The sequence below is a fragment of the Schistocerca gregaria genome, chromosome 3, assembly GCF_023897955.1.
Source record: "Schistocerca gregaria isolate iqSchGreg1 chromosome 3, iqSchGreg1.2, whole genome shotgun sequence".
Classification (NCBI taxonomy): domain Eukaryota; kingdom Metazoa; phylum Arthropoda; class Insecta; order Orthoptera; family Acrididae; genus Schistocerca; species Schistocerca gregaria.
This window is the reverse complement of record NC_064922.1, coordinates 851,553,203-851,581,048: the sequence shown is the minus strand read 5'-3', so window position 1 is coordinate 851,581,048 and position 27,846 is coordinate 851,553,203. Positions and strand designations below refer to the sequence as shown.

At 42.0% G+C, this 27,846-nt stretch overlaps 1 protein-coding gene across 3 annotated transcripts in view; it reads left to right on the top strand.

Moving 5' to 3' along the window:
• The window catches only part of LOC126354794 (COP9 signalosome complex subunit 1), an 86,515-nt gene extending 58,993 nt beyond the window's left edge, over positions 1 to 27,522 (top strand). For all 3 annotated transcript variants that reach the window (XM_050004706.1, XM_050004704.1, XM_050004703.1), the window contains 3 exons: positions 3,666 to 3,884; positions 10,704 to 10,838; positions 27,041 to 27,522. In XM_050004706.1, coding sequence (XP_049860663.1) covers positions 3,666 to 3,884; positions 10,704 to 10,838; positions 27,041 to 27,121 — 435 coding nt within the window. In that variant the 3' untranslated portion in view covers positions 27,122 to 27,522. The remainder of the gene's footprint in view (positions 1 to 3,665; positions 3,885 to 10,703; positions 10,839 to 27,040) is intronic.
• Positions 27,523 to 27,846: the final 324 nt, after the last annotated feature.

Genomic DNA, 27,846 nt, shown 5'->3' with positions numbered 1-27,846 from the left:
TTCAGATATTATGCCTCTGTCATTTCTATATATTAACTGAATATGTACAATTTTTGTGGGTGATCTGTAGCACTGTTTCCAGCAGTCATGGGCTGGTTTCGGAGTTGCACCTACCCCCCCCCCCCCCCCCCTCTCTCTCTCTCTCTCTCTCTCTCTCTCTCTCTCTCTCTCTCTCTCTCTCTCTCTCTCTCTCTCTCTCTCTCTCCATATTTATACAATTCCCTACTTTCCTCCATCTTTATTTTTTATGTGAATGCCTCCACCTCCCCACCCCTTTTTCATTCAAACACAGAACTGCATTTAGGTGCCTTCTGTTTGTTTTTGCACATAGTTGTTTCTGTTCATCACAGAGTTCTGTTTATTTCCTAATGGCATAGCTGTCATATTTGACTAGTCGGCCTCTGACAGTTCATTATTTAGAGTGCTTTGTCAATTAAAACTGGGCTATTAGTTAGTTGGTATGCCCAGTTGCAAAATTATATCAGTGTGCCACAATTTGATGGCCTATAGCATTTTGGCTTAAAAGGGTAGTAATTACTAACTAAATTGAATATGTTAATTTTGTATATATAAATTTAACTATTAAAGATATTTTAATTTTACAGTTAATTGTTCAACATTCTGAGGAATAAAATAAAATTAAGGAAAAACATGGCAGCAGTACAAATCAAACCAGATTCAACAAATTGCCAGTCCTTGCATTAAATCTGTAGGTGACAGAACTGATATGTGTACAGCTGCTCAAAAATCCCTCACACTATACACTTAGGGAACTTAAGTGCTGTTTGTGTGCTTAGGCATCCTGTTCTGCCAGCCCTCTCAATGCAGTCAACAAGTTATTTCTTTATCTTTGTCAATGAAAAAAAGTTTTGTGTGTTTATCATAAAATATGTGTCTTTTTGTGTGCCATCACTTTTGAAATACCTCATTTTGACATCCTGAATCATTTTATGAAATGTGAAGATTGTTATGACCACACAGTTTCCAATGCACAGGGACACAAATGGGCACATTGCACGTGACTGCCCAGTCGAAAAAAAGAGTATCTCGAGAACAAAATGAGGTATCGTTCTGCCGTCAGTTTTAAATAAAATATATATATATATATTATCTACATTTTACATGCAGCAGCCTTTGGGGAAAAATCGACCATATGCAAAGTTTACACAGTGTATTTCTATCTTCGCAAACTTTTTCAAATTTTGTGCAATGCTTTGCTTAGTTTGATGCTGCACAGTAACTGTGCTGAATAATGAAATGAATTCAGACATTTATTGAGTGAAGGTACAGGCTGTAAGGCGTGCAATTTTTTTTTATTTGGCAATAAGTATTTCTTAGTGACCAAAACGCACTCTCTCAGCACAGGCAGCAGCATTAAACGAGCAGTACAGGGACAACAAAGAAAGCCACTCTCAGCACAGAATGTATAGAGCACGTCTGTAGGAGTCAGTGTTAAATTTTATAATGAATAGTTAACATTGTGAGGAATAAAATAAAGTGGAAAAAAATTTTGCTAGCAGCAGGATTCGAACCCAAGCTGACAAATCACCAGTCTACATTCTAAACTACTCGGCCATGGTGCTGGGAGGACAATGGCTGCTCCAAAATTCCTCATACCCTACTCTTGTACAATCCTTTACACACATCTAATTCTACATTTATACTATTTATACTCCGCAAGCCACCCAACGGTGTGTGGCGGAGGGCACTTTACGTGCCACTGCATTACCTCCCTTTCCTGCTCCAGCCGCGTTTGGTTCGTGGGAAGAACGACTGCCGGAAGCCTCCGTGCACACTCGAATCTATCAAATTTTACATTTGTGATCTACTCGGGAGGTATAAGTAGGCGGAAGAAATATATTAGATACCTTGTCCAGAAACGCACCCCCTCGAAACCTGGACAGCAAGCTACACAGTGATGCAGAGCGCCTCTCTTACAGTGTCTGCCATTTGAGTTTGCTAAACATCTCTGTAATGCTATCACGCTTACCAAATAACCCTGTGACAAAATCCACTTAAAATCGTTGCGCACGCACACTTCCAGATATTTTACAGAAGTAACTGCTACCAGTGTTTGTTCCGCTTCTTTCTATGTATTCACAATACATTACATTTGTGTATGTTAAGGGTCAGTTGCCATTCCCTGCACCAAGTGCCTATCCGCTGCAGATTTTCCTGTATTTCTCTGTAATTTCCTAATGCTGTAACTTCTCTGTGCACTACAGCATCATCCATGAAATGCAGCATGGAACTTCCGACACTATCTGCTAGGTCATTTATATATATTGTGAAAAGCAATGGTCCCATAACACTCCCATGTGACACGCTAGAGGTTACTTTAACATCTGTAGATGTGTCTCCATTGAGAACAACATGCTGTGTTCTGTTTGCTAAAAACTCTTCAATCCAGCCACACAACTGGACTGATATTCTGTAGGCTCTTTAACAGGCAATAGTGTGGAACTGTATCGAACACTTTCTGGAAGTCAAGGAAAATGGCATCTACCTGGGAGCCTGTATCTAATTTTTTCTGGGTCTCATGAGCAAATAAAGCAAATTGGGTCCCTCACAATCGCTGTTTCCTGAATCCATGTTGATTCCTACAGACTAGATTCTGGGTTTCCAGAAATGACATGATACGCGAGCAAAAAACATGTTCTAAAATTCTACAACAGATAGATGTCAGAGATATAGGCCTATAGTTTCGTGCATCTGCTCGACGATGCTTCTTGAAAACTGGAACTACATATGCTCTTTTCCATTCATTTGGAACCTTCCGTTCCTCTAGAGACTTGAGGTATACGGCTGTTAGAAGGGGGGCAAGTTCTTTTGCGTAGTGCTGAAAGGAAAATACTGACCTGGCACTGCGAGCAACATGGCAGTGTCAGGGCTGGCAGGGATGACATCACAACAAAGCACGTGCAGTTGAAAACAGACAGCAGAATCCCTTCTCAGAGTTGTTTGAATTGTGGCTGGGTGTCATTTCAGCACTCGACACTGGTTTCTAGCTATCACAGAGAGGTAACTACAAAACGTGTTTGTCCAGTGGCGTAATTTTAGTAAGATTTCTAGCTGCCATTCAGAGAGAAATGCTTTAGCACATGATCACCAGTCACTGCTGCTTACCTCACTAGTTACATTTACTGTGCCTCTCCTAATCGAGGATTTGAAGTGATGTTTCCTTCCCTTCAACACACTGTCCATTCATTTCCTCTTCTAAACCTGCCAAGTGCAGTGAGTCAGTAATAGAACCAGTGGACCTGCATCCAGGAGGAGTGGGGTGCAAAATTATGTCAGGCTGTCCAAATTTAGGTTTTAAACGATTTCCATAAATCACTTGAGAGGAATGTGAAAATAGATCACACCAGTAGGGTCACAAAACATGTCTAAAGATAATATAAAGCTAACGAGATAGAGAGAGAGAGAGAGAGAGAGAGAGAGAGAGAGAGAGAGAGATAGAGAGAGAGAGAGAGATTATGCCATTGTATATTAACTTCAGGTGGTGTAAGTAATTTTGTGGTGTAGTACAAAAAAGTTTCTCCATCTACATAGTTAATGTTTTTCATCAAATTGTTGCTTTAGTGCAAGATACCTTTTGTATTACAAAACTTATTATGCAGCATTTCACTCCGTTCTTTCAGATTAATTCTTTTTTTTCTTTTCAGGATAATCTCCTTTTGGATATGTATATTGCACCACATGTGAATGCATTATATACACAGATACGCAATCGTGCACTGATACAATATTTCAGTCCTTACTTGTCTGCAGACATGCATAAAATGGCAGCTGCTTTCAATACTACTGTTTTAGCGCTAGAAGATGAACTCATGCAGTTGATTCTTGACGGACAAATTCAAGCTCGCATTGATTCACACAACAAGGTAAGAATTTTTTATCCCCAAGTTTCTGCTTTACATAGATTTTGTTTGTACTGACATCACTGGAGCCATCTGAGACACTGCTTTTTCTCTGTTTCCGGAATCAATATAAGATTTCTAAGACTGTGCCATGTGGTGGTAAATTAATAGTCGGCATGTTAACATTTATTTAAGGAATCTGAAACTGTGTAGGTGCTGCAGGAATGTGTGTGTCTGTCCAATCACTTGAACATGCTGTTCAACAAAAGCCTTTGGCCCCTAGAACAGGTCATTTGCATCTAGGCTTATTATATTTATCCAAGTATAAGACAGTCATGAATTAAAATGACCCCCCCCCCCCTTATCAGGAGGCTCCTTGAGAAAAATTTGTTTTTAATATATTATGACTAATCAAAATTACAAACTTTCGTGGACATAAGGTATCTGCCTAAAAAGTTTTCTAAACTGGTGCCTTTTGTTCATTTTTCACATTGCGATAATACAAGAAAAACCAAAATAAACAAAAAGAAATGGTACATGTTAATTTTTTGTTCACTGTCATCTGTGGTATCACTGTTTTTGGCCATCATTGTCTTCATCCTAACAAGTGAGCTGTGAAACTTATATCTCCGTTGTCACAAATATTTTGGCTATTTCTTCTAAATATGTTGTGGTTTCTAAGGTTGTGGTTATGGTGGGACCTGAGAACACAGCCTTTCTTTCCCCTCTGAACAGAGAGTGGATTTTGCTTCTATACTGACATGAGAATGATAAATTTCTCTCGCTTCTAAACATATTCTCTGCCCACCACTCTCTTGTTGACTCTGTAAAACCCACAGCTGACATAGCTATTATTGTTCCCGCCATACCTCATGGTGAGTGTCAACAAAATTGATGCATGAAATGTGTATTGCTGTGCTTAAGTGATAGTGAAATGATGGTGGCAATATCTTCTAGGACGCAAGTCGTATGCAACAAAAGCAACTAATTTATTCACTCCTGTGATCTAGTTACAGCTGTTGGTGCTATCTTCACAACATGGCTTTTCGCTATAAATTATTCTTGGCAATAACAATTGTAGTTGGTGTAATGTGATTTGTTTCATTTGTTAATCATTTAATTCTGGTTTATTATTTTTATCATTATTATTAGCCATTTGAATGTCACCTTGTACTTTTCAAGCTGATTGAAAGCTCATTATTTTGTTCTCCAGTATTCTAATATGTTAACAGTGACTGAATTTCTGATTTGTAACCCACTGGGAAAATCATGACAGCTTCTCATAACCAAATAAAATATTGACTTGGTTTGAGAATAAAGTAATGGTTTTTGAAGAAAAAGATTTTCACTTTTCAATTTACTTTATTAAAAAAACAGCACAAATGTATGTATATGGTATTGATAAATTTGACAAATTTTATTGCAGACCTGTTAAAGTACAACAACAGTTTGTAAGTTAATAAAATTTCATGCTATTTCCTCCTGTGTTTCACAAAACTGTCAATTTTTAAGCAGAGCATTAGATTGTTGTAGAGGCTAGTTCATAGCTTCCCATGTATCCCTTGCACTAGTACCACGAGCCAGTTGTCACACAATTGCTCAGACAAGCTCGGTACTGTATAAAGCTCTTTGGTATATTGGGAAATCTCAAGCCTATTTAATGAAAGCATTGCTATGCCCTAAATTCAGAATTCATAAAAATAAATGTGTACAAAACCTCAGTAGCCGAAGTGTTGTGTGTAAATGTTAGATGATAAATGTAATCTATTAAACAATGTAAAAACGTTGACCTCAGCAGCTATACTTAATGTGTGAATATAAGGTGACCCCAGATTTTTCGAATGATGAATTTGGGGAAAAAGCTTCATCTTATAATTGGGTAAATACCGCATCTGTATATCTTCACACATTGCTAAGTATCACCATGTTCATTGTCATTGGTTAAATCTTGGATTGAATCTTATTTACCCATCTGATTCCATAGGACAAAACTGAGGAGCTATTCTCCAGGGTTGTGAAGAAAATCAGTACAGGAAATTAATATCAGAAAAATTAATAATAGATCAAATAAAACTTACATGATCCCATGCAGATGACAACTTTCTGAGTGTATATTAACATAATCAAAAAAGGTACTCAGAAGTTTGCCTACATTTTTCAAGAAACTCCCTGACAGAATAGTAGCAGTGTGCTATGAAAGTTCTAAGATTTAGACCTGAAAATGTGAAGATTACTGCTTAAATTCTTTTGGTAGCTTACTGAAAATGGATGCAGCAGAATACTATACACCTTCCTGCCATTAGTCACTGTGGTGTGGTACAAATGCAGGTTAGATTTCTGCCTAGTATTACGTAAATGAAAGATGCTAATTATTGGGAATAATCTCACATTCTTAACAACAAATGACTTTAAAGCAAATATATATCAAGAGGCCGATTTTAAAATTGAGACTGCTGGACAAAGAGGTTGCTTGAACTGCCCATTACTGAGTAGAAAATACTTTGTGGATTGGAAGTTACCCCAGAATATAATGCCATGTGTCATAAGCAAATGCAAGTAAGCAAAGTAGACTTACTGCAAATAAGTGAATATAGCAGCTATCCAGTTTTTAAACAAGATCTTGAATATGGGCTTTCCATGACATTTTACCATCTCCACCACCAGCAATTGAGATCAAGACTCACTAATCATTTGCCCATTCTGTGTAATCAAAATGTCACTTTTAGCAGAGTTGTGTGTTAGAATCTGTAAAAACCGAGGCATTTTTTGATTTATCATCCATTTATTTTCTACAAGCCAAGAACTTGTCATTTGATACATTACTTGTGTTGGACTAAACATTCTTCACTACCAAGGTAGTGTCTTTGGCAAACAAAATGTTGGAAGCACCTGCCACATTAGAAGGAATATCGTTCATATACAGGAGGAGATAGAAGTTACACACTCTAAATTCAAATCATTATTAATGAACTTACAATGCACCCGTGCATGCACGCACACATGCGCGCGCGCGCGCACACACACACTAATAGATACTTAAAATGTCTTTTATATACTGCCACATATGCCTCAACATGTTTCTCCATGTTAGCTAGATGGTTACTATACCTATGTTGAATATTTAATCTTAGATGTTGTAATTCAGTTTCTCAGTTTTGTGTGAGTTGTAATAGACTTCCCCCACCCAATTAACCATAGGTCTTGGCAATGGTGGTGAAGCCTGTGTGCCTCAGCAATATGGATAGCCCTACTGTAGGTGCAACAACAACAACACCACAGGGGTAGCTGTTGAGAGGCTCGACAAACGTGTGGTTACTGAAGGAGCCGCCTGGTAGAATTTTGCACATAGCGTAACTTAATCGTAGTTAACACTAGGTTTGAGAATCGTGAAAGAGGGCTGAACACATGGAAGACATCTGGAGATACTGAATGCTTTCACATTTATTATGTAATGGTAAGACAGAGATTTAGGAACCATGTTCTAAATTGTAAGACTTTTCCAAGGGCAGATGTGGACTCTGACCTCATTTATTGGTTACAAACTGTAGATTAAAACTGCAAAATGGTAGGAATTTAAGGAGATGGTACCTGGTTAAACTTAAGGAACCAGAGGTTGTAGTGTGTTTCATAGGGAGCGTCAGGGAACAATTGAGGAGAACAGGGGAAAGTAATACAGTACAAGAAGCATGGGTAGCTCCGAGAGACGAAATAGTGAAGGCAGCAGAGGATCAAGTAGGTAAAAAGATGACTGGTAGAAATCCTTGGGTAACACAAGTGGTATGCAAGTTACTTGATGAAAGGAGAGAACATAAAAATGCAGTAAATGAAGCAGGCGAGAAGCAATACAAACGTCTCAGAAATGAGATCGATAGGAAGTGCAAAATGGCTAAGCAGGGATGGCTAGAGGACAGATGTAAGGATGTAGACACATATCTCACTAGGGGTAAGATAGATAATGCCTACAAGAAAATTAGAGAGACCTTTGGAGAAAAGAGAACCACTTGTACGAATATCAAGAGCTCAGGGGGAAAACCAGTCCTAAGCAAAGAAGGGAAAGCAGAAAGGTGGAAGGAGCATGCAGAGTGTCTGCACAAGGGTGACGTACTTGAGGGTAATGTTATGGAAAGGGAAGACATTAATGAAGATGTGATGAGAGATATTATACAGCGTGAGGAATTTGACAGAGCACTGAAAGACCTAAGTAGAAAGGAGGTCCAAGGAGTAGTCAACATTCCGTTAAAACTACTGATAGCGTTGGGAGAGCCAGCCATCTGGTTGCCAAGATCTAAAAGCCAGTCTAAATACCTTCAGACTTCAAGAAGAATGATAATTACAATTCCAAAGAAAACAGGTGCTAACAGGTGTGAGAATTACTGAGCTATCATTTCACTAAGTCACAGTTGCAAAATACTAACACAAATTCGGTATAGACAAATGTACAAATTGGTAGAAACAGACATTGGGGAAGATCAGTTTGGATTCCATAGAAATGTTGAACACCTGATGCAGTACTGACTCTGTCTTACCTCAGAAGCTATGTTAAGGAAAGGCAAGCCTACATTTATAGCATTTGTAGACTTAGAGAAAGCATTTGACAATGTTGACTGGAAAACTAACAAATTCTGAAGGTGGCAGGATAAAATACAGGGAGCGAAAGGCTACTTACAATTTGTACGGAAACCAGATGGCAATTATGAGAGTCAAGGGGCACGGAAGGGAAGCAGTGGTTGAGAAGGGAATGAGGCAGGGCTGTAGCCTATCCCCAATGTTATTCAATCTGTATATCAAGCAAGTAGTAAAGGAAACAAAAGAAAATATATGGATTAGGAATTAAAATCCAAAGAGAGGAAACAAAAACTTTGAAGTTTGTTCATGACATTGTAATTCTGTCAGAGACAACAAAAGAATTGGAAGAGCAGTTGAACAGAATGGACACTGTGTTGAAAGGAGGATATAAGATGAACATCAAGAAAAGCAAAATGAGGATAATAGAATTTAGTCGAATTAAATCGGGTGATGCCAAGGGAATTAGATTATTACATGAGACACGTACAGTAGACAGGTTTTATTATTTGGGAAGCAAAATAACTGATGATGGTTGAAGAAGAAAGGATATAAAATGCAGACTGGCAATGACAAGGAAAGCATTCCTGAAAAACAATAATTTGTTAACATTGCGTATAGATTTAAATGTCGGTAAGTCTTTTCTGATAGTATTTGTCTGGAAAGTAACCATGTATGGAAGTGAAACATGAACAATAAACAGTTTAGACAAGAAGAGAATAGAAACTTTTGAAATGTGGAGCTACAGAAGATTTCTATATTAGATGGGTAGATCACGTAACTAATAACGTGGTACTGAATAGAATTGGGGAGAAGAGGCATGTGTGACACAACTTAACTGGAAGAAGGGATCAGTTGGTAGGACATGTTCTGAGGCATCAAGGAATCATAAATTTAGTACTTCAGGGAAGCATGGAGGGTAAAAATCATAGGAGGAGACCAAGAGATGAATATACTAAGTAGACTCAGAAGGATGTACATTGCAGTTAGTTACTCGGAGATGAAGAGGCGTGATAGGACAAATTAGCATGGAGAGCTACATCAGACCAGTCTTTGGACTAAAGACAATAACAACAACAACAACATATACATACATAATCCTTCAGATGTTCACAAAGAAAAAAAATCTGCGAATTGAGGCAGCTACAGATAATGTGAAATAATGTCCCACTTCCCCAAAGAATGCACCTAGTATCATCATGGTGCTATTCCCCTTTGTGCTACAGCCAGCAGTGTCGTTCGTAAGCCTCTGACAATGCTAACAATTGCGCGATTGTGTCCTGATAAGTCAGCAGTTATATTTTCCAAGAAAAAAATTGGGCCTACAATTATTTCGCACAAAATTGCACACCGAACTTCAACCTTCAGTGAATGTAATGGGTTTTTGTGGAAAATGATTTTTCTGGATTGCAGTATGCGGTGTTCTGGATGCACTTAGATGAAATCGTGTTTCATCAGAGTAGAAGTCGTTATCAACACCTATCACTTTTGCAAATAAAACACAAAATCCACTAACAGTAATGTAGTCTTTATCCTCTATCATGTTCTTGAAACTTGTGCACAATGTGAGTGTGATATGAACAGAGCTTCGACTTCTTTGTAGTTCTGTGAACATTTCCATAAGATATTCCAGTTTGCTGACACAGTTTTGGTATAGACTTTTTTGGTGACCTTAGCAAAGATTGATGTATATTTTCTGACGTCTCATGTAATACCACAGGTTGGCCAGAACATTAGCGTTCATTCACACTATCACTATCACTTTCTCTGAAAGGAGTGATTATTTGTGAAATTGTGTATTTGCGTGTAATTAGTGTATCTACATTTAACCTCATAAAGAATTGCAGCTGTCTCAGCTGTTCTGCTCAGGTCTTACACAATTGCCACACTTGTATTGTTTGGTTAGCCAGATACCCTAATAACCTGTCCTATGTGTGTACGTTTACAATTATGTATATTCTGCTTGCACAAGCAATGTAGTGAACGCTGTGCCTGGTCTGTTTGGTGAGCGTGTTCAGATTTTTTAATATCTACATACATGTACACTCTGCAGGCCACTATGAACACCTCTGTACATGCTGTACTTGGTCTAATCTTGTCTTCATGATCCGAACGAAAGTGATACGTACGGGGGCTGTGATATATTCCTAGATTCATCTCTCTCTCTCTCTCTCTCTCTCTCTCTCTCTCTCTCTCTCTCTCTCTCTCTCCAATGATTCTGTGTCTTCCTTTTTTATTCTTACCGTGAGATTATATATAATCTGTTTAATTGTTTTACAGATACTTTATGCAAAAGAAATTGATCAGAGGAGTACAACATTTGAGAAGTCACTGGCTGTAGGACGCGAGTATCAGAGGAGGACCCGTATGTTGATTTTACGAGCAGCCATGCTGAAGCATCAGATCCATGTTAAAGTCAGTATCGTTACTTACATTGTTTTCTACAGTCTGTTACACTTCAGATAAGTACTTCATAACAACAATAAGGCTTACTTCTGTTTTCATACAGCATGCACATAATGTTCTTTATTTTGATTGATTTTGAGGTGAAGTATTGTTTGTTCTGCTGAAATGGGTATGTCAACTGTAATTAAGTTTATTTTCACAGAAAGTGCGCATTTAAAAACTTTTTTCCACAAGAGAACAGAAGATAGAAATAAGTAATGAATCCAATTTCTCTGCTTACACTTCCTCACTTGCTGAGAGCAAAGTTGAGTATTTGTTGTGTTTGTTACTAATGCAGTAATTCATGTTTTCTCCATAAATTACACTGTACAGAATCTTAAGCGTTTGATGCGGACATCAGAAGGCTCCATTACTTCATGGGCAGTTCCTAAAAGAACTGAAAAAAGTGATTATTTTCTGTATTTTCACCATCACTAACAGACCAAAACTCAGATGCAGGTTCGGAGATTGCTATGCACAGGAAATGGCTGTAGTTTTTATGATGTATTCCTAAGATCCCAGTCTTGTACAACTTTGAAAATTTTCCTCATATCTGTATCTGTTTTAGAGATATAAAGATTCAAAATTACGCTACATGTACACTTAAAACCTGGTGAGAGGCGAAAATGTAGTTCATAAAGTTATGTAGCATGGTGAACTAGGCAATAAAGTGACTACTTTATCATCTGTGAACCCCATGTTGTATTACTGAAGCACATGCAGAAATTTTTTGCCCATAAAATCCAGTCTGAGGTGTAAAATTAGTTTCGTGTTATTTCAGTTTCACATAAGTAAACTATCTAAATTTTGCTGACGAATACATTGCTTTTCATAAAAGTTACATGTCCCGCAGCAGCAAGGAAAAGAAGGGAACCAGCAGAAAAATGCTTCTATCAGAGCACAAAAAACACAAGTGTGTTCCTGTTTATTTAAAAGACTGTCTGAAAAGTGGAGAACCAGCTGCCTCAGTCTACATTCATCAGCACCTTTAAAAATTTTCCCAAACATTTTAATGTGTGAACATTTTTTTCCCTCCCTTAAACTCCCACAGCTCCCCTAACTCATTCATGCCCATTAGTCCATCATTGGAAGTCCCTCATACCCTCACTCTGTCTCTTCCTGCTAATATGCCATTCCTTCCTCCCTATTGCTGCTGTCTCCCCCCTCACTGTCACTATCCTTCCCTTCCTTGTCATTGTCATATGCTCTGTCTCTCATTATCACTGGCTCTCACCCATTGCCATTTTCTGTTTCTCTTTATTCCTCCTTTACCCCATCCCCGCCCCCTTCTGGTAGTGCCTGCTTCAATCTTTTCATAGCAGTGTTGCATCATGGTCAGCTATGTTCCACTGCCACTGTTCCCTCTCTTTTTCCCACACTGCCATTGTTTCCTGTCTAATATCTTCCAGTATCTATTACTTTTCTGTCTCTGCCACTGCTACTGTTACTGTTTAATCCTCTCTCAGCATAAAAAACTGCAAATGTGTTCACATGCCAAAATTCTTGGAAAATTTTTTAAAGGTGCTGAGGAATGTAGAATGAGGCAGCTGGTATCCCACTTCTTAATAAGTCTTTTAAATAAACAGGAACATATTCACATTTTTTGTCATTGACTGGTATTACTTCTTCAAGCTTTAGTAGGTAAGGCCTTCACATTTTACTCATGCCCTTTATTGCCTAAATATATGTGCAATTTATAGTAGTCACATAAAAATCATAAGCAAGGACATTTAACATGTGCAAACTTTGAGAGGAATGTAATGAAACCCTCTGCAGTGTAAATAATGCAGAACATTACATAGGTATTTGTATGACACTGAAGAGCATTGCATGGGGAAAGTTTGTGTTTATGGAATTCCAACATTGTGCTGGTAAAAGGATCTGCAGCTGTTTTCAGTGTTACTATTTATCATTAGTAAAAATGTAAAATACAAATATTAAGCTAGATAAACATTGTCTTGACAGTCTGTATTTCAAATCACAGTAGTTCACTGCAGTGGTTACAAAATACCTGAGTAGTTCTGAAATTATCAGTGAATTAATGTTTGTGCATTTTGACATATTAACAGCTGTTCAACTTTGAACATTTTGTCCTTAACACAGTGCCTACTATAGATTGTCACCCATTAGTTGAATGTGGTTGGAGCATTTGAGAGGCTCCATCTGTGTTTGTGAGGCCTCATCATAGCACAGCATTAATATACTTCGCTAATTTTCAACAGTACCCTTTAGTGTAATATTCGGTATTTGGCAGTAAGAATTTGACAGTTTATATGGCTTTTACACGAGGTTCAAATAGTATGACTGTATGTTTGCACAGTAAAGGAGGAGGAGGAAATTAGTGTTTAACATCCCGTCGACAACGAGGTCATTAGAGACGGAGCACAAGATCAGATTAGGGAAGGATGGGGAAGGAAATCGGCCGTGCCCTTTCAAAGGAACCATCCCGGCTTTTGCCTGGAGTGATCTAGGGAAATCACGGAAAACTTAAATCAGTATGGCCGGACGTGGGATTGAACCGTCGTCCTCCCGTGTTTGCACAGTAAGCATAAAGTTCTTTTACAACCTTTAAAATCCTTTTAAATTCACAAAAGTGGTTTTAAAACACGTCTAAAATGGACAGAAATGATTTTGAGATCTTCTAAAAGTGATGGAGCTTTTGTTCCCATCACTTTGCCTCTGGATCCCTATTTGTCACTGTGGATGCCAATTATCTATACACCAACATCCCTCATGCCCATAGTCTTTCTGGTATTGAACACTACTTCTCTCTTAACATCCTTCATACTTCAAGTGTACTACCTCATTCCTCATACACCTTAGTAACTTTATCCTAACACGCAACTACTACTACTTTGAAGGAAAGGTATACAAACAAATCTGTGAGACAGCCATACACACTCTCCTGTCCCAATGTGTTTACGGTCCATCTAGAGGCTAGAGCCTTAATCGTGTGTGCACCTTCCTAGATGTTGACAATCTATGACAGCTCCACCCATAACTCTGTCCACATTAAACCACCAACCACTGACACTACCTACATTTAGATTGTCTCCATCCCTTCATCACAAAATTATCCCTTGCATACAACTTGGCCACCTGGAGATGGCATATCTGCAGTGGCAAGAACTCCCTTACCCAGTAGGTTGAAGGTCTCACAAAGGCCTTGACAGGCACTACCCCCAGACCTAGACCACAAACAGATTTTTCGTTCCATATTCCCACATGCCTCCGGTCCTCCCACTGCCCCTAAGAATGAGCTACAAGGGAGCACAATCTTAGACACAAAGTACCTCCCTGGACTGGAACAACTGAACCACATCCTTCATCAGGGCCTTATCTATCATCATGCCCTGAAATAAGGGACATCATTCCCAAGATCCTTCCCACCCCTCCTATAGTGGTAGTCTTTCATCCATCCAACCTCCATAACATCCTATTCCACCCCTATGCTACTCTAAATCAAATCCCTGTGGAAGACCAAGGTGCAAGAACTGCCCAGTTCAACAACCCAGCACTTCCTATTCCACTTGTCAAAGGCTTATTTTTCCCCATCAGATGCCAGGCCACCTGTGAAAGCAGCCATGTCTTATACCAGCTCTGCTGCAGTCATTGAACAGCTTTTCATATTGTTAAGATGATCAACTGGCTGTCTACCAGGATGAGTGCTCTTAGCCGCAGTTTGGCAATGGGCAAAGTGGAGCATCCTATGGCACAACATGCAGCTGAACATAACATGTTTGATTTCAGTGGCTGCTTCACAATCCGGACCATCTGGCCCCTTCCTCCACCACCACCTTTTCTGAACCCCACAGATGGCAGTTATCATTACAGTACATTTTTCCACTTATGAAATCATTCCGGCCGCAACTTTTGGCAAGCTACTGTCCCCACACCCTCCACTCAAGTTTCCCCTCCCCCCCCCCCCCCCCCATGTCCTACCACTTCCTCCTAATTCATGTCCCCTCACACTCATTGTGCACCACTGTGCGAACGCACCCACCAATCTTTTCTGCTTCTCTGCTCCTCTCCTTTTCTGCTCCCCATTCCAAACCCCCCCCCCCCCCTCCCTCCCCCACAGCCTCCAGACATTGCCCATAGCAGCCTTGGTCTGCCACCATCCAGTCCTTGCACACTCTGCCAGGCAGTGCTCACTTCTCTCTCCCTCACATGTACGTAACTATCTCTGTCCCACTCTGGATTGCTGCTTTCGTTTGACGCAACACAGTTGCAGTCTGTGCGGAGATAGCGGTCTCGTGTACGCATACTTTGCACAAAAGCTCAATGTGTAACTGTCTTTTTGATGTGCCTGTCTGCAACTGTGTGTTGTCCTTATGCTGATTAGAACTCTATCCTTTCATAATGTTGCTGATTTTCCAACCTGGACCTTCGATTGTTTGGTTTTAACAATAGATGTTTGACTTAAAAACATTTATAATTCCATTAGTAACAACTGCATTGAATGCATCCACAGGCACTGTCATAGTTGTTCACAGCTTTCTGGGAGCTGTGCCATGCTACAGCCACCATAGCTGACTGCTGTACTGGGTCATATTGTAAATCACAAAAAGATATTGTGTTTGAATTTGGGCTCCTCATTCTTTAATTTGTCTGGCTCCTCTGTCTTACCTTTAAATAGCTCCCATTTCTCTGGTATGCTAAATTTCATTCCCCTAGGTGCTACATGTAGAATTTTCAATATTACCACATACATGTTTTGTACTTTATGAAGGAGGACCTTAAGTGATCTTATAGTTCAGGTTAATGTGCTCCTTAAAAGTAGTGCTAAAATTACTACTATTTTGGCCTATTGACAAGACTCTGTTCAACTTAATGCTGTAATATTCTTCAGCATCTTAATTAAAACATGCAAATGCTTTACCCATAGTCAGTTCACACAGTAATTGGCACCCTCTTAAAAATGCACACCTCACAATTTCTTTTGAACTCAAAACTAGATGAAAATCAATCCTTCGTCACTGGCAGTCGATTTGTCTCAAGCTTGCTTCTCCTCCTATCCATCCCCCCCTCCCCCCCCCCCCCCCACCACACACACACACACACACACACACACACACACACACACACACACACACTGAAAAACTTAAGTTGTGTAACTGACAGACTGTTGGAGTTTCTGAGCCTTTCATGATTTGCAACCAGTTATCCAAAATTGTTCCTCCTTTAAACGCATCTCTTCAGAAAATTTTTGATGTTACTTTGACTGTTAAAGGCGTGCTGAGCATTTTTGTAAAACTATGCATGGCAATGTGCAATCTCCTATTCCCAAGGAGTTTGTTGACAAGATTGTTGAATTACCAGATTTTTGTCATATATTATTTGATGTACTGTATCCTGTTTGTAAGTCACCCATGTACAGATAGCATGAAATGTTCTGTGTATGTCTGTTTTAATTGTTACCACTTTTGATAAGTGGAAAGGAGCTAAGAAACTGCCCAGAGCTAATAGTCCTAAAAACTTACATGCTAACCATGCATAACAAAGCAGTGGGAATGAATCTGGCACTCCGATTCCATCTGGGACACTTAGAAGATGAAGATCAAATGGTAAAATTTAGATCTTGTCGGGCCTAAGTTTCTCCTGGTGTATACCACATTCAAATAACTTACAGGAATGCTTCCAGGAGACGTCATCAACAACCACCAATATTTAGACAGGAGCATACCTTGCCATTCTTGAAGTAAAAATGCAGTGCATGAGCTGAGCATAAATGCCACACTTGCCCAAGACAGTCAAGCAAATCTGATGTTGCAGAACATTGTCTTGTCTCCGGTCGTCTTATGGAATATAACAATAATGGGTCACCAGCGTGCACTTCCAGCTGTTGGGATAGTGTTATTAAAGAAGCTGTTGAAATTAAATTAGCAATTAACCTTGTAAATAGATTGTAGTTTTGTTTAAATTCTGCATTGCATCCTCGTCTTTCCCTTGCTAGAGAGAGAGAGAGAGAGAGAGAGAGAGAGAGAGAGAGAGAGAGAGAGAGCTTTCTGGACTTTTTCTGAAAACAGGTTTAAAATTCCTTTGCTCAGCACTTATGTGCTGCAATTTTGTCTTGAAAGTGGCAGGGTATGCTCCTGTTGAAATATGGGCGGTTGTCAACAATGTCACCAGGCTGCATTCCTGTAAGTTATTTGAATACAGATCTTGTTGAACAGATGACACAAGAAGGAAAACTGTGCAGTAATAAATTATGTAAACATACAGCTGTTGTTTGTGTGGAAGTAGACCAACAGAGTGTTGTTGTGGAGAATGCAGATTGCCCCAGAGTGTACACTTCGTTCACTTGAGACAGAAATAATTGGTTTACTAGTTCTGTAGTTCTAACATGGTAGCTTTAGTCGTAAATAACCAGATGCATGTTGTGTAGCTATTTACTTAATGCTGAATGTGATTCATATGGCAGTATCAGCTGGTTCTTCGCGGTATTGATACCACTGTAGTAGCAACCCACAGAATGTTCCATGCTACAAATTCTTGAGTCATCTCTGTCTTCATTGTATGACCAGTCTCCTCGTTATACTCCTAATGTTTTTAATTACAAGGAAACAGAATGGCTGATTGGAACTTACCTTCAGGGTTCAGAATTCGAAGTACAGCTGAGAGACAACATTAAAGTAGGAGGATGTTGATGACAGGTGGGCTGTTCTCGTCCTCAGCTCTGAGTGAGCTGTCTCTCCATTCTAACCTTCTTTAACCTACCCTTCTTTCCTCCGTGAGTAAGAGACAAACAGTTCTGAAACCTAGATTTTTTTTTTTCATCCATAGATGTCTACCGGCAGCAATTGGAATTTCACCTACTCAACATAAGTACAGGCCAGTTGTATATTTGGTTATACAGTAGTAGAATGTAATTTTAGTGTAATGGTCTGTGCTCTTAACACTCAGTTTCTAAATCTACTATTATACCCCACAATTCACTTTAGGGTTCCTGAAGAATGCTTTGGCTGAAAGCATATTTTTATAACAGTCTTTTCATTGTGTCTGGCAGAAACTGAGTAGCATTCTATCCTTTCCATGATATTGTTAACATTTCAACGTGGACTTTGCATTGGTTGAGTGAGCGTTTTGTAAGGCATCTGATTCATGGAGAAAAAACATTTCCTTAATGGTATTCCAATGTTTCAGTCTGGCATCGGCTTTTCCCCATGAATATTTTCATGTGCTTCTCTTTAACATACAGACAGTTAGTGGTTCTTAGGTTTACATTTTTTATTTTTTATTAATTGTGGAGCAGAAGTATAACAGGACTTTCCCTAGATTTCTATACTACGTTGCATGTTACTTTTATCCTGTAGATAGCTGGTAGTCTCAGAACTAAGAGTTAATCCTCTGTAGGCCTTCATTACATTTCCTGCCATTGTGGCATTCTTACATACAGTGTTGTTACCTGTCAAAAGTCTCACAAAGACACAAAGGAATTACAGACATTGGCTGCAAATGGGCATTGATTGAAGACCACGGGGAAGCTGAAGATTCGTGCTGGACCATGATTTCAGCCGGGGTCTCTTTACGAATCAGACCTAAATTCTGAGCTTATCCACACACTATTAATGTAGTACACCATGCCCATTATACTCATTCCTTGCAGTATTTCACTAATACCTGTAAGAGTTCGAGCCTAGCAGAACTTCCAGTGATATTCGTCAATTCTTGTGCGCATAAGATCTTTAGCCATGACAGCACTGACCCACATTTTGCAAATGTTGTTTTGCTTACACTCTAGATGTTTGGCTGAAAAGCCCTTGCACAACTTCTATATAGTCCAGATCCTCTGCATGCAATTTCTATATTTTTGGAGCCATTAGGAGAGACACTCATGGCTTTGGATGAAGAGGTTCGTATCCAGGTAGTCATTGTTCCATAGGCAACTGGAAACATTTTTCAATGAAAACACTGTCTTGTCTCATAGTGGGATAAATCTATTAACAGTTAAGATTATTACTTTCCCTTACTTTTCTTTCTGTAAGTCTCATTTTCGTTTGACAACTGTATATGTGCATACTGATGTTCAGAGGAGAGGTGGTGCATTTGCTGTTAGAAGAAAACCAAACTTTAAAGATAAATGTTTTATGGCTATTCTGGATAGTTTACAAGGCCACATCAAAATAGGAACACATCAAATAATTTTTGCACTAACATATAAACAATAGATAATACTACAAAATACTACAATTCACAAATAACTTTCAAGAAGCAGTAACTTTTTTTTGTCACTACTACTGTTTTCCATAACAACCACCCTTTTTACTGGAGACTCCTTGGGAAAGATACATTTTTAATGTATACTGACTAAGGAAAATTATGACCTAAAAAGTTTGTTACAGTTATTGTAAACTTTGCCATTGTCTGTGGTATGTGAAACTTATATCTTTGCTGTTGCAAATATTTGATTGTTTCTTCTGAATACATGGTGATTTCTGAGGATGTGGTTTTGATGGAACCTGAGAAGACAGCTGCCCCTCCCCCCCCCCCCCCTTCTCCCGAATAAATAGTGGATTTTGCTTCTATACAGTACTGATGTGAGAATGTTACACGTTACAAAGTATCTTGTTCCTGAGCATAATGTCTGCCTGCCTCTGTAGGGTCCCCTCAGGGGGCTCAGCATTTAGTTGCTGGGTACGGGCCTGGCCACCTCAGGGTCCCTGAGCTGGGGACTGGGAAGCGCCAGCATTCCTCAATACCGTAAGCCTTGAGTGAGTGTGCTTAAACGACCACTGTAAGGCGTTACGGTGGAACGTTGTACGGTACAGAGCCCAGGGATCTTGGCTTAACTGCCTGGGTCGTGATGATGGTATAAACTTCTATAAAAACCCCTCAATCTCCAGGTGTGCTGCGTGCCGAGGAGACGCATGGCCGTTGAGGTAGAACAGTTGCAAGTGGGCGACCTCTGGGGAACCTGCTGCCCCCCGGTTGTATTAGGCTTACCCAGGCAAGTGGGGCTCTGTCTGTATGTACATTCCATCCCCTGGCTGCTCGTGGGACCACCACGAAACAAAATAAGATAGTGCACAAGCACGAGACTCTACAAAAGGAAAGTTCAATGCTTTACAGTATGACCCCCAATCATTACCTTCCCTGCCTACACCAGGGGAGGAACGGTGGTCTAAATTACCTGGTGAGACGTATTCTCCTAGATTTCTGGTTTGCAGCCGAACAGATGGGGACTCATTTTTGACCACAAAGCCTCAGTTTTTTATGGAAAATTTAGAGCACAAGTTTGGAGAAGTTGAGGGCATGTCTAAAGTGAGGTCTGGAGCAGTACTCATACAGACAGCATCCCCAGCACAGTCACAGGCATTGCTTGCCTGTGACAACCTTGGTGATGTTGCAGTCCCCATTACACCTCATAAGAGCCTCTATATGGTTCAGGGACTTACTTTTCATCGTGACCTGTTGTTGCAGTCTGACGACGAGCTCTGTGCAAATCTGGAACACCGCGGTGTTCACTTTGTACGACGTGACTTCAGGGGACCTAAAGATAGTAGGGTTGCCACTGGCGCCATCATCTTGGCTTTTGAGGGAGACACCCTGCCCGAGAAGGTCAAGGTGGTGATATATCGATGTGATGTTAAACCTTACGTCCCTCCTCCCATGTGCTGCTTTAAGTGCTGGAGTTTTGGGCATATGTCATTGAAATGTGACGCCAACCCTACTTGTCAGGATTGTGAACATGCCTCCCGCTCCAACGTCCCGTTTCCGCCACCCCGTTTATATCAACTGCAGACAGAAACATTCACTTTGCTCGTCAGACTGCATAGTTTATCAAAAAGAACGAAAGATGAGGGAGTATAAGTCCTTGGACAGCCTCACGTACACAGAGGCTAAACGCAAGTATGACAAACTTCACCCTGTGCGTATTTCATCGACGTTTGTTGCAGCAGCTTCGATGTTGCCATCCCTGGGGACGAGCCCCCAAGCTCAACCACTTTTTCTGGGCCCTCCAGCGCAGCCGTCTATTCCTGCCCCCTGCTAGTTGGGGAACACCCTCTTCTGTTGCTCCCCCGTTATCAACATTGGGAGTAACAACCCCTCCTTCTTTGGGGACTTCAGTGCCCGCCTCCTCTGGCTCCCCTCGCCCGGAAGGGATCGCTTGGTGCGCTCCCTTCCACAGTTACTGCCCCTCCAGATATCAGTCAGTGGCTGAAAAGGCCACCATCTGAGGGCCGTAGGGCTTCCAGGTCTTCCTCGGTCCATGAGACTGGATTCTGAAAAGCCCACCCAGCCTGATACAACAAAGGACAAATGGGACCCTACCAAAAAGAAGAAAAAGCAAAAGGAGAAGGACATACAGACAGAAAAGTTCCACTGCACCTGAAGATGATGTAGAGCATCTAGTGTCCCCTCAGGAGCTAGATGTTGTTCGAACCGGAACTCCTACGGAAGTTCATCAGGCTGCTTCGCAATCGGTGGCGGCGAGTGCTTCTAAGGCATAACATATCACCCCCCCCCCCCCCCCTCCCCAGCTTCTTTCATGTCTTCAGTCGGTTACTATTATCCTTCAATGGAGTTGCTGTGGTTTTTTCCACCACCTTGCTGAGTTGAAACAGCTTTTGTGCCGCTTCCCTTGTCCTACAGGAAACATGGTTTCCTGTTCGGCGGACCCCCTCCCTCTGTGGCTACCTGGGTTACTGTAAGAACTGCGTAGAATACGACAGGGTGTCTGGTGATGTCTGTGTTAATGTTCTTGCCACTGTTCCTAGTGCCCCAGTGCCACTTCACATGGCTCTCAAGGCGGTGGTTGTTAGAAACTGGGCAGGAATAGAACTTACCATCTGTTCCCTCTACCTCCCCCCCCCCCCCCTCCCCATATAAGGCTGTCCCTCTTGCCGACCTAGCTGCCTTGTTTGCCCAGTTGCCCCCCATCATTCCTCCTTTTGGGGGACTTTAATGCCCACCACCCTTTATGGGGTGGGGCCCAGATCTCGGGCCAGGGTAGGAACGTTGAGGCTCTCTTGGCACAGCAGGACATTTGCCTCCTTAACAGTGGTGCTCCCACATATTCTAGCTTGACTCGTGGCACATACTCGCCCATTGACCTCTCTTAGTAGCCCAGGTCTTCTTCCATACCTCAGTTGGGGGGTCCACCACAACCTCTGTAGTAGCGACAACTTTCCTATCTTGGTTTCTCTTCTTCAATCCCTTCCTCCTGCCCCACGACGGTCTCTTCATGGAGCTGATTGGGCAGCCTACACCTCAGCTACTATGGCCATCGCTCCGCTTCCTGGTGACGTGGATTTGGCGGTGGACGAGGTCACTGTGGCCGTTGTTTCTGCTGCCGAGGCAACTGTCCCCTGCTCTTACAGTACCCTAAGGCGTCAGTCCCTTGGTGGACACAACAGATTGCAAAAGCTATCTGGGACTGTCGACGAGCCCTGCAAGAACACCGGCATCATCCTTCCCTAGAGAATCCGGTTGCCTTTAAACGGCGGGGGCCCGGGTTTGGCTGTTAATCCAGCGGAACAAACAGGACTGCTAGGAATGATATGTTGCCACAATAGGTTCCCGCACCTCCCCATCTCATGTGTGGTCGTGGGTTCGGCGCATTTTTGGCTTTCGCCGTCATGCGTCTGTCCCATGCCTTTCTCTTCAGAGTGGACTTTGTACTGACCCAATCGCTATTGCCGAACATCTGGCAGAGTACTTCGCTCGTATTTCCGCGACAGCAGGCTACAGCGCAGAATTCTGCGCCACTAAAGAGCAGGCTGAGCAAACACGGTTGTCGTTTCGCACACACCGTTGGGAATGATACAACACCCCGTTTAGTGAATGGGAGTTCCAAAGTGCCCTTACAGCTTGCCCCGATACCTCCAAGGTCCAGACCGAATTCACAATCAGTTTCTTTGCTATCTCCCGGTGCACTGTCAGGTTGAATTACTCGCCCTGTTTAACTGCATTTGGACTGAGGGCGTTTTCCAAACTCGTTGGTAGGATAGCATTACCATCCCAGTGCTAAAACCTGGTGCAGATCCGCTGGTGGTTGATAGCTATCGCCCTCTTAGCCTTAACAACGTTATGTGCAAACTCCTGGAATGGATGGTGAGTCGGCAGCTCATGTGAATCCTCAAAGCTCGGGGCCTCCTAGCCCAGCAACAGGGCCGCTCAGCAATCGAAAATTTAGTCTCGCTAGAGTCAGCCATTCGTACGGCTTTTACTCAGCGAGAACATCTAGTTGCTGTTTTCTTTGATCTTCAGAAGGTGTAGAATACCACCTGGCGCCATCATATCCTTGCTACGCTCTACGAATGGGGCTTACGGGGTCCACTTCCGATTTTTCTTCGGAATTTTCTCTCCAATCGCTCCTTTCGGGTTAGAGTTGGCACATATTTTAGCTCTGCCCATATTCAGGAGAATGGTGTCCTGCAGGGCTCGGTTCTCAGTGTTCCCCTCTTTTTTTTGTGGCGATTAATGGTTTTGCAGGTGTGGTGGGCTCATCGGCCTGTTCCTCTCTGTATGCCGATGACTTTTGTCTTTATTACAGTTCCCTAAGCATCAGTGTCGCTGAACGGCACCTGCAGGAAGCTATCCGTAAGGCACATTTTTGGGCATCCAACCATGGTTTTCAGTTCTCAGCCTGTAAGACCCCTAGTGATGCATTTCTGTCGTCGTCGAACGGTCCACCTCCATCCAGAGCTCTACCTTGCCAATGAACTCCTTCGTATTGAGGAGACGCATCACTTCCTTGGCAGGCTGTTTGATGCTCAGCTCACTTGGACACCTCATCTTCGCAAGCTTAAACAATGGTGCTGGCGGCACCTCACCATCCTTCACTGCCTCAGCCACACCGTTTGTGGGACTGCACGAACAACCCTCCTACAGCTCTATAAGGCCTGAGTCCAGTCCTGTCTCGACTATGGGAGCATGGTGTAAGACTCAGCAGCACCTTCAACGTTGCAGATTCTCGACCCAATTCTCCACTGTTGCGTGAGATTAGCAACAGGTCCCTTCCGCACTAGTCCGGTGACTAGCCTTCTTGTAGAAGCTGGAATCCCTTCTGTACGATTCCGCCGACAACAGCTGCTTGCGTCATACATCGCTCGCGTCCATGCTGCGCCTGACTGCCCGAACTACAGGCTCCTTTTTCCGTCTTCTGCACTCCCCTCCCCACGACGGCATCCTAGGTTGGGTCTCCCGATCGCGGTCCGTGTTCCTTCCCTTCTCTCGTCACTCGAGTCTCTTCCCCTTCCTCCATCCTTCTGGTCCTCTTCTTCTACCCCTCCTTGGTCCCTCCCTCGTTTGCGGCTTTGCTTGGATTTGTCCAGCCACTCCAAGTCCTCCGTTGCACCTGCCAGTCTTCGAGAAAAATTCCTGGCCCTTTTTGCCTCGTTTCGCGATGCAGATGTAGTCTACACCGATGGTTCTGTGGTCGATGGACGCATTGGGTTTGCTTTCATCCACAGCGACTACGTTGAGCAGCATTCCCTGCCTTGTGGAAGCAGTGTTTTCACTAGGGAGGTGGTTGCTCTTTACAGTGCCCTCGCTCGCCTTTCCTCCTGCCCTGGGGAGTCATTTGTCATATGCAGTGACTCCCTGAGTGGATTTCAAGCACTCGACCAGTGTTTTTCTCGGGACCCTTTGGCGCGCGGTATTCAAGAAGCTGTTTCTGCTCCCTCGGAGTGTGGTCGTTCAGCAACATTAGTGTGGATCCCGGCCCACATCAGCATTCCAGGAAATGAACGTGGCGAACGGTTGGCCAAGCAGGCCACCACTTCGCCACCTCTGGGGCTTGGTTTCGTGGAAAGAGACCTCCGGTCAGCCCTACATCGCAAGATCCACGATGTCTGGAGCTCTGAATGGTCTGTCTTGAACACGCCAAATAATCTCCGCATGGTCAAGTCGTCCACGGCCGTATGGAAGTCACCTTGAGGGGCATGCATAGTGACTCAGTTGTTACCTGCCGTCTGCGAACTGGTCATACACGGTTGACCCACAGCTATCTCCTTCGCCTTGAGAACCCGCTCAAGTGTCGCTGTGATGCAGGGCTGACAGTGGTCCACCTTCTGATGTGCTGCCCCTTTTAGCCCCCTTGATGCAGTCTTTTAATTTACCAGCTGCACCTAATTTAATTCTCGGTGGCGATGCCTTTATAGTTGACTCAGTTTTACGTTTTATCCGTGCAGCTGGGTTTTATCACTCGTTCTAGTGTGGGCGCCTTCTCATGATTTCTCATGCTATACCCACTCCAGCAACTTTTAATTGTGACATGGATACCAAAATAGTGTCCTTTATGGTAACAAGTTGTGTTGGTACCTCTATCAATGCTTTCCAGCTGGAGGTTCTTCGTTTGTAGTTGAGTGGTTGACCTTTTACCTGATCCATCAACCACTGTAGTCTGTTTTACTCTAGTCAACTATTTGCTCTGCTCCTTTTAAGTGTCCTCTATTTTGTGTTACTGTGGTGTTCATTTTAGCTGTGTACCCGTTGGTGTTCCCTCCCTCTGAGTGCAGAGGTTACACTTTTACTGTATAGGCCTTTTAGAAGTATGTCTGTTTGGAACAGGGGATTGATGACCTCGATTTTTAGCCCCCATCAAACCCCAAAACCAACCAACCTCTGTAGGGTAACTACCCTTCAGGAGAAGTTAAGATTTTAAGTAATTTATTGCTTACTGATGGCTCGGAAATGGAGACAAGTTTTAATTTTTTGATAAATTTTTATTTTTACTTTTTGATCTGCTTTTGCTTATGGTCATTAGAAAGGTGTTCTTTACACAGAAGAATGGTTACTAACTGTGCTCTCCTAATCATCGCGAGATGCCCAGTTGCTCAGAAAACAAGAAAAGTAAAATACGAGCCAGATGTCTTTGTTGTTAGGTTGCTATGACTATTGATTTAAGTCTGTGTATTCTACCTGTGCCATATATAAGCAACCCAGTAGGCCAAGTGAGCCCATGTAAAGGCAAAAAGTGCCAAGTGTACATCTCAGATTGGCTAAGCTCACTGAAAACAGCAGAGATTTGGCTCGGTGGCTCAGCATGTACTGATAATCCAACTGGGCTGGCAGAGTACACCAGTGCGCCTCTGCCAACTGTATATGTGCATGCTGATGTTCAAACGAAAATGAGACTAAACGGAAAAACAGCAAGGAAAAGTAATAATCTTAACTGTTAATAGATTTATCCCACTAAGAGACCAGACACAGTGTTTTCGGTGAATTGTTTCCAGTTGCCTATGGAACCATGACTACCGGGATGCGAACCTCTTTGTCCACAGCCAATTGACAGCCATGAATATCACTAGTCATGGGCAAAGCTAACTATGGTACATTTCAGTAAGTTTCTTGATGGTGATTCATTTACCTACACACACCCGCCAGCACATCCTGTCCCAATACCATTCCGGGCTTATCCAGCCCTGTCTGAGGCAGGGTCACCTGTGAAAGTTGTACTGTCATACACTAGCCCGATATAATTCTTGCACAACCTTTTGTGTGAGTGTGACCATCAACTGGCCGTCCTCACAAATGGATGGCCACTGCCCAACTGTGACTGAGAGCAGTGGCAGAAGTCACAGCTGAGCAAAAGTTGCTAGACTTGAATGGCTACTGCACAGTCTGTACCATCTGGATGTCCCACTCTCACTATCAGCTACCCAGAATTTTATAGCTGGGAATTGTTCTTCAACATACTCTTTGATCCATGTCTGTCTCCACCTCTGTCACTATTATTCTGACTCAAGTAATCTAAACCCACAATGGTCTCTCCTCATAGTCTCTCTCTTCCATGTTCTATCTCCCCTTGCAGTCCACTCCTGCACATACTTGTGTGCCAAACACAACTCTCCCTGCTTCCTTCAGAGGGAGCACACTATTACTGCAGGTGTGTGTGTGTGTGTGTGTGTGTGTGTGTGTGTGTGTGTGTGTGTGTGTGTGTGTGTGTGTGTGTGTAATGCCCTTTAGCTGAGCAGTTCGCCCTTTACACTCACCCCATTTTTATCTGTAAAGATATTACCTGCCTAAGTACTTCAGGTGATAATTCACTTAGACAGGAACACACTCCTGATTTGATTGCGTAAGGCATACCTGAAAGTGTCTAGCAACATTCACTTACTCTGCGAGAGCCATGTGGAACTATTCCTTTATGACTGATGTTATCGTAAAAAATTATTAACTGTGTGTATGGTTCAGTCTGAACTAAAATGGATTTTATTTTCCAGAGCCCACAGAGGGAGACCACTCAAGGTGGGGAGATGGCTGTCGCCCCAGGAAATAGCACCACTCTGCCACCGAGGAACTGAATGAGACAGTGGCAAGACTGTTCCATACTGACTCGAGATAGCCTATGGAGCTGCTGTGGACAGTGTTCATAGGAGTCGTGCTGTGCTGCTACCGATGAGGGTGTATTTAAGTGTGACTGTGGGGGCCGCTGGGTTGGTGCAGCACTAAAAGACATAATATGCAATTCCATTTTTTACAAGCCATTGGCTACAGCGAGATCTTTGCCTGGGTTTTACAAGGCAGTTGATGTGATTGTTATGATGACTTTCGAAACTTGTTGTGTCATGTGAAATCAGCACCGCAGCCTGTAACATTTACTAAAGCAAATTAGTGCGATTAACTGGTGCACTGCCAGTTGCATTCTTCGACTTTGTTTTGAAACAAGACTTGTGCTTATGGGCTAAATACAAATTAAACATTATGTTGAGACATTTTACTATGTTCAAATATGTTTATGATTTCTTAAGTGCTCCTGTATCCATTTTACAGTGTGAGTAAACGGGTTAAAATAAATATATAGAACAGAAGGTAGGTAATACTGCAAAATCCACAGCACTCGTCTAAGCATCTGTTACTGCTGAGCAGTGTGCAGGTGTGGGAATTTTCATCCCGTACTTAGTTAATGCTACTTTGGGACTGTTGATTTTAAAAGTGTGTATTGCTGCTATAATACTATGTACATGGCATGTTTTTTAAAATAATTACTGTTTTTACATTAAACAAATAGTGCATTTTTTAAAAAGAA